The sequence below is a fragment of the Charadrius vociferus genome, unplaced genomic scaffold (genome assembly GCF_000708025.1).
Source record: "Charadrius vociferus isolate BGI_N301 unplaced genomic scaffold, ASM70802v2 scaffold206, whole genome shotgun sequence".
NCBI classification, from domain to species: domain Eukaryota; kingdom Metazoa; phylum Chordata; class Aves; order Charadriiformes; family Charadriidae; genus Charadrius; species Charadrius vociferus.
In genome coordinates, this window is record NW_009649137.1 from 1,122,823 (window position 1) to 1,130,254 (window position 7,432).

The following is a 7,432-nucleotide window of genomic DNA, read 5'->3' on the forward strand; positions in this document are numbered from 1 at the left end:
TCCGTGATCTTCCCAGGCGCAGGGGGGAGGGCAGGAGATCACGGCTGCCAGAAGTACGTAGAGCTGTTGTTATCACCTCCATATTTTGGTGGGAGGAGAGGAGAAGGGTCAGCAGTCAGGTTTAACTCCCCTGGGCAAGAACCAAACATATTGCAACGAGTTTCATCTCTCTGACAGCTTTTGATGGTGATGTTGCTCTCAAGTTTTATCTGTACCACTATGTTTTAGATTGTGATGCTTCCTGTAGCATACTTGGGTTGCTATAAAAACATTGATTTGATAAGTGGTTACTATGGCATGAGAGGGAGGCAGCTGGAGGGACTAAGCTGTCTTCATGAAGACAAAAAAAAAAAAAATGACCTCTTCCATTCTGGTTTTTGAGCAAACTTTCTAGAAAATTCCTTGGGGTACAGCACAGAGCATGTTTTGCCATGCTGCATTGAGGAAGGTGTACTTTTAGGAATGCAGTTTCAAATATAGGACTGAGGATGTGAACTGTCTTCACTTGTGCCAGACTCTGAATTTGGAATCAAAAAGCAGGACTTAATAAGCTGGTATGCAAATGTGGCCATCTCATCTCTGGACCCAAGCTGTTAAGCCTTTGCCAGGCAGTGATGCACCACATCAACTTACCAGGCCACCTCTCTCTTATCGTGGGGCTCTGCATCTTGCTCTGTGTTGTGCTCCAGCTCCTTGGAAGGGGGGGGAAGTCTTGATTTGCTGGCTGAATGTTAAATGAAGAACCTATTCCAGCTGGTCGTAGGACAACCAGCTTTTGGGTGTAAGAAAGGACTTCGGCACTTGTGTGAACTGGAGGTGTGTTTCCATTGAAATGCAAAATAGCTGCTGTTGTATCTCCCAGGCCCTGAGAGGCCAGGGGTCTTTACCAGCTTCACAGGTAGGGAGGCTGAGGCTAGGGTGACGCGTTGTGAATCTGAACACTTTCTTCAGTTCTGGTGCCTTGGTTGGCAGCATACCAAGGTAAGGAATGAAGATTTTTTGGAGGAGCCTTTATAATAATGTCAGGGTTCTCCCCTCAACTCAGGGAATGGAAAACTTTAGCATGCCAAAGGGCAAGTCAGCACATAAGGGTGTTACAACAGGTTAAGGTCTTTATACAGAAGTACTTGTTTAAGATCATAGCAGTAGTTGCTTGAAAGATGTTGCTTCTGACACTTTTCGAGTACTTCACAGCTAAGGTGGGCTCTTTGAATAACCATGGCATCTGTGACACGGGATGCGAACAAAGCAGCTGAGTCCTTTGCTGAGCAGTGCCATTAGCAAAATTTCCAATCACTTTGCTGCAGATGGCATTTGCTTGAGAAAGGTCACCTTTTTATTGTATTTCCGCTATTACTGGTGTTCACCTTACTGGCCATGATTGCCACAGAGAAGCGCCATGTTCCAGGTGATTAGTGAATTGCATATTTAATAACTATTTGTAACTTGCTGTTACTTCCGACCTTTATCAGTGACTACTGAGATAAATTCTGAATCAGACTGATGAGTCACCTTCTGTGGGTGAAGTGAAGTTAAACAACCAGAGATAAGCTGGCTCACCAGGGAGTTCAGTAAGCCCACCAGCAAATGCAGTAGTCATCTCTTGTCTCCCAGAAGCTATCTCCATAGTAGGTGTAATTCTAAAAATATAGAAATCAAAAGGAAAAAAAAAAGGTGGTTTTTTTTTTTCTTTAATCAGTGATTTGGGAACAATAACAATGTCTATTAGAGCTCATTTATCAGAAAAACAAGAGTCCTAACCATATCCCTCTTGTGTGTATTTATATTCTGAAATATTGAAACTTTCTGTAGTCCCTTTAGCCAGCTGCTTTCTGCAGTAATACCTTTTGTCCACCAGTATTATTCAGCCTCCAGAGTAAATGGGAATGATGCAGAGCACAGTTTCAGCTTGTTTGTTATCTGTATACAGGGATTCTCATTTATAGGGACAGGACTTCAACCTTTTGATCTTGCAGCAGCATCATCAAAGTAATTTAACAGCTAGTCCAGCTTTTCTTCACACTTCAGACGTCTTCAACTTGCCTGTTCTTTGACACTGGTCCTCCAAACTGCATGCTGTTTTCCATTGGTCTCTGTTATAATTATCACTCTCTTCTTGTATTTTGATTTCCACTTTTTTTTTTTTGTCCTGTCTCATCAGTCTCTTATTTTTCTGGATTTCTACACTACCCTGTCTGTTACTCTGTAAATTCTTCTTGGTCAGTGGTAATGAGGTCAGTGTCACCTGTGAACATAAAGCTGTTTGCCATCATGCTACATAGCATCATTTGTCCCTTTCGGATCTGTTTGAAATTCATTATTGCTTCCAGTATTGAACAGTTCTGAAAAAAGCGTATATCCTTGCCTAGCCCTTTGTCGACCAGAGCCACACTGCGTCTTTCTTGTGTATTTCATGGCATTCATTAATTTCTCTGGATGTTTTCTTCTGGATCATCAGATTCTTGCCAGCATCTGGCGTTCTCCAAAATTGTCATTTCACTGTATGCCAAGAACGTAAGATCAAAAGAGCTAAAGACAGTTGCAAAAGCAGGACAAAACCTCTAGGTTAGTGATGAAAGACATAAAGCTTCAGTGACTGTTTAGCATTAAATGCTAAATGAAATGTTGTTGGATGAAATGCGACGTTGGAAACCTGCACGTAATAGCCTAATCCTAGTTCTAGACATTCAGCTCTTTCTTGGTTACAGCCTAACTGGGTGGACGTTCCTAACTTGTTACTGTATGAAATGCCCAGAACAGATGCCAAGATCTCTCTTGTGCATTTGGGCTTCACCCTGTACAAAATGCTTCAGCATCTGTCAGTATCACACATTGCCTTAGAGCCAGCTATCCAGCTATAACCTTGCTTCGAAGAGGTGGCTGACATCAGGCTCCAGTCACCTTACATGATGGTGGGCAGCTATCCAGACCTCTTCGCCTAGGTAGTACCACCTGGAGAAGCACAATGCCAGAAGTTGCCAAAAAGACCTGAGCTAGCATTAATTGCAAAACCAGCTAGCTGGAGGTGGGGGATGCATGGCTTGGCCCCTTACCTTTGAAAAAGGGCTTGTTCTCAATGTGCAGTATTGAACGCAGAAGATCTGCTAAGAGCGATCCTTTTGTGAGTTTAAAGTTTTTGTGCCATTAACAGCAGTTATCTCTTTAAAGTGTTGCTTACAGTGATAAAATAATCTCAAAGGGCAGACTTCCTACCATTTAAAAATAAAATTATTCTGCTGCAAAAGGTGCTGCTTTTTTTTTTTTAATTAAAATTTTTAGCAGGGACTGCCATCTTCTAGAATAGAAGCTTTGGGTTTATGATTATTTTTTTTTTTCAACTTGCTTGTGTCACTTTCCCAGTGTTCAGGAACTGCGCTTTGTAGGCTGTCTTACCAGATACCTTAGCATGCTTCTACAGTTGCTTCTCCCGAACTTACTAAGCTCTGACCACAGAATGCTTTTCTCATTATTTGAACAACATATTTTGAGTACTTTTTGAGTATTAATATTTGGTTTTAAGCGTTGAAATTATAGCTTAAGGAAAAAAAAAACCCTGAATCTAGGTGTCTTGTCCTAAGTAACAAAATAAGTGCTCTTATTTTTCAAGTGTTCTGATTATCAGTTTAGAAGTCTATAGTATATGTAGTATAGTGTTTTCCATCATGCTGCATAGGGACAGGACTTCAGCCTTTTGATCTTGATAACTTCCGATTCTTCAGCTGAATGTAAGATATCAGTAATAGGTATTTGTGATGTAGCTCAGATGAGTACATCTCACTAGATAGAGCAGAATCCACTACCTTAGCAATTTCTTAAGTGGGAAAGAGCAGGCCTTGAAAAGACTTAAGACACAATAAAAATCCCAACAAAGTAAAACAGTGCCTCCCTGAATGGCTCCGTGAGTGTACACCTCTGATTTGTCAGGAAAGTTTAGCCTTCTGGGAGCAGGAAGGAAGAAGAGAAATGCCACCTTTATGAAGACTGTTAGGGGATTTGGGACTGTTCCAGGGGAAGACACTTTGCCTTTTAAATTTTCACTTCTTTGCCTGCTCAGGATGAGTAAAAGCAACAATAACGTCACCCTCCCACATTTCCCTTTGTGGTTGCTTCAAACCATCTCTCTCGCAGACCTAAAAGCGTTGTTTCAACTGGAGGTTTGGTGACAGTACTGAGCTTTTGTGAAAGGAGCAGGACTGGACTGCTGTATTAAACCAGTCAGCATGACCTGGTTTCTGTCAATGGAGAAGTGCCTCTTTTGAAGGCTTGAGTTTTTAAGACAAGTTTGAGATTAATATAGAATCCCTAAAATGAAATTGCATAATAAGATGAATGTCTCAACCTATCAAAGCAGAAAGTAAGCAGAGTTCCAGGACAGCAGAACCCTGTCCCCAGTGAGTAGGGCTTTTTGTTTCTTTAACTCCGAGACTGTTTTTTTGCTTCATAGCTCATGGAAGTTATTTGTTCTCTCACAGCTCTAGAGCCAGCTCAAAACTACAGGAAAAATTTTGCAAAGAGCCGCAGGATATCAAGTGATATTCTTGACTGCACTCACTTGCTTGTCTGCTTTCAGCCAATATTTTCTGAGACATAATGTTTAAAAAGTCTCAGATCAAGTACAGTGCTGTAAGAAAGATGTATAAAGGCACACATTAAAAATGTAAGCGTTAAACGTGCAAATACATAACCATTTTCAGACAATATATGCACCACCAAACTGGCACGTACAAAATTACCATATAAAATGGCTAACGTTTTTCAGCTTACTGAGTGCTATTGGAAATTTAGATGTAAAGGACTAATTAATTCTTTTCGAAAGTAATTCAGAGGTGTTTGAGGATTGGGATGGGAGAGAGGTTAGCTAAAATGATAGAGAAAATCCTGTTAGAAAGTTGTTAGAGATCCTAAAATACAGTTGTTTCTTTCAAAATCATGCTCAGAAATTAATAACTTTGATTAGAAGAAAAACCCCAACTTATAGTGATGGCTAAGTAGCTATAGCAAAGCAGGGAATACAGTTCATTTGCAGGATATTGACACATAAACTAATTGAAGGCTGCAGAAAGCACTGGTTGTTAAGCATTGCAAAAGTAATTGACATAATCAAGAATTCCCAACTCCGGTTATTTTGTTTTAGCTGATGCAATATAATGCTCTGTAGCATGACCAGGTGGCTTGGTTAGTTCCACTGAAACTCTAAAAGAAGCAACTGAATCATTTTTACTGTGCTTAACTCATGTGCATTTGAAGTGTTCCTTGCATGGACAAAATGCTAAGGTTGAAACTAAAAGCATTGATTAGGGGTGCCTAAAATTAGTCCCCTAAATCAGCTATTCAGCATGTTGGTAAAAATAGTGAAGAAAGTATGCAAATGCTAACAAAACCGTGGGCAGTTAGCGCTTCTATGGTATGCTCTAAGGTACTTCTCTGTGAATGCTTATTCTATGCATCCAAGGTTCTTATACGTCTGTACCTACTTAACGTAGCAAGACAAGACTCCCTCCTGCAGTGCCAGAAAGCTTTGCCCCTACTGCATCTGGAGGGTAACAGGTAACAACTGGCCTCCGCCTTCACTTTCTGCAGAATTTAAATGCCATGAAACCTTCATTTGAGTGATTCTGTGTAGATGAGAGATATAGAAAGCTGATCTGAATTTAAAGACATTTTTTTAAAGGAGTGTTCTTAAATGCATGATAATAGATGCATGTACAAGGAAGACAGATGTATAGGAACATACAGTGTAGACAGGTGAGCAAATCTCTGTCTACGCAGGCAGAAGAAGTGCAGATGGTTCTGGGTTTAAATTGCTTGGGCTTTCAGTTTTGGGCTCTGTTGCAGAGCTCTTCTGTGAGCTTAGACAATTTGCTTCAACATAGAACTTTGCTAGCACTGAGGTATCTGCACGCCTAAGTAACTCCAAAATTTCAGGTTCTGTTTCACAGTTCTTCATCTGTACAGAGGGGGAGTAGCACCCCTGTGCCTTGTGGAGTACTGCTAGAGTCTGAGAGCAACTTGGATACACTTACGACTGAGCTGTATAATTAAGCAAAGACAGTACATGTATGAACAGCCCTGGGTGGGTGGAGAAGGGAAAGACACCTGTGACTTCTAAATGCCTTTTTTTTTTTTTTTTTTTTTTTTTTAATTCTGGCTACTTGGAAAAGTAACGAATGGAGACAAAAATAGGAGGCAGGGTTAAAGTAAGAACCCAGAAGTGTATACAAGGAGTGGCTTTTCTTTGCATTACACCTTGCTGGGAATCCCCAGAAGTGCCGTGAAGATAACTACACCTGCACCACTGTGACACAATGTCTTTAACTTTTGCCAAGCTCAAGGTCCTGATTTGTGTTTTCTTTTTGTAGGTATTTTTATGGTCCTTTCTCTCCTGTCAATTGTATATGGTGCCTTACGCTGCAACATCCTGGCTATTAAGATTAAGTATGATGATTATGATGTCAGCGTGAAACCAGCCGCCTACCTTTGCATATTCATGTGGAGAAGCTTTGAGATTGCTACGAGGGTTACAGTGTTGGTCCTTTTCAGTTCAGTCCTTCAAATCTGGACTCTCCCCGTTGTGCTCGTGAACTTCTTTGGTTTTTTCTTCTACCCATGGATTCTCTTCTGGCACAGCAAGTCCCCGTTTCCTGAGAACATAGAGAAGGCATTGAGCAGGGTCGGCACTACCATCGTCTTGTGCCTTCTCACCTTCTTGTATGCTGGCATTAACATGTTCTGCTGGTCGGCAGTGCAGGTGAAGCTCAATGATCCTGACTTAATTAACAAATCCCAAAATTGGTACCGACTAACAGTGTATTACATGCTGCGATTCATCGAGAATGCGTTCCTCCTGCTGATGTGGTACATCTATAAAACTGATATCTACCTATATGTCTGCGCCCCTTTGTTGGTCTTGCAGCTCCTGATAGGTTACTGCATGGCTGTCCTCTTCATGCTGGTGTTCTACCAGTTCTGCCACCCGTGCAAAAAGCTTTTCTCATCCAGCATTTCTGAAGGTTTGCTGTCCTGTTTCAAGTTCCTCTGCTTTGTTTGCAAGCCTCCCAAATCCCCCATGCTGACAGACAAGGCAGAGGTGAAATCACCTGAAAATACTGATGAAGCACGGAGCAGTAGCAAGACAATAGATTCTCAGAAGGGGATCCCTCATCAAAGTGTTTCTTCCAATGCCTAGTACAACTGGAAGCAAGTAGGTGCCTTTGGAAGGTGGCAGGTCACCTGCTGGCAACGTTGTGTATCTCGGACATTGTGTCTTGTGGATGGGATTTCTTTCTTGCAGGTGCAGCACTGCATGACGACTGACAAGCATATCTTTGTGGAAAACTTAGTGTATGAGTATGTGTATCTGTGTGTCTTTGTGTACAGAGAGCAATCACCGGTTGTAGACTTCTCTTTCAGAGTTTTTTGCACATAGGTTTAT

The 7,432-nt window shown here is 41.4% G+C and overlaps 1 protein-coding gene across 1 annotated transcript in view; it reads left to right on the forward strand.

Moving 5' to 3' along the window:
- XK (X-linked Kx blood group) overlaps positions 1 to 7,186 on the forward strand; it is a 12,323-nt gene extending 5,137 nt beyond the window's left edge. Inside the window, exon 3 of the mRNA XM_009888365.1 lies at positions 6,360 to 7,186. Within this exon, the coding sequence (XP_009886667.1) occupies positions 6,360 to 7,186 (827 nt within the window). The remainder of the gene's footprint in view (positions 1 to 6,359) is intronic.
- The last annotated feature ends 246 nt before the right edge of the window (positions 7,187 to 7,432 follow it).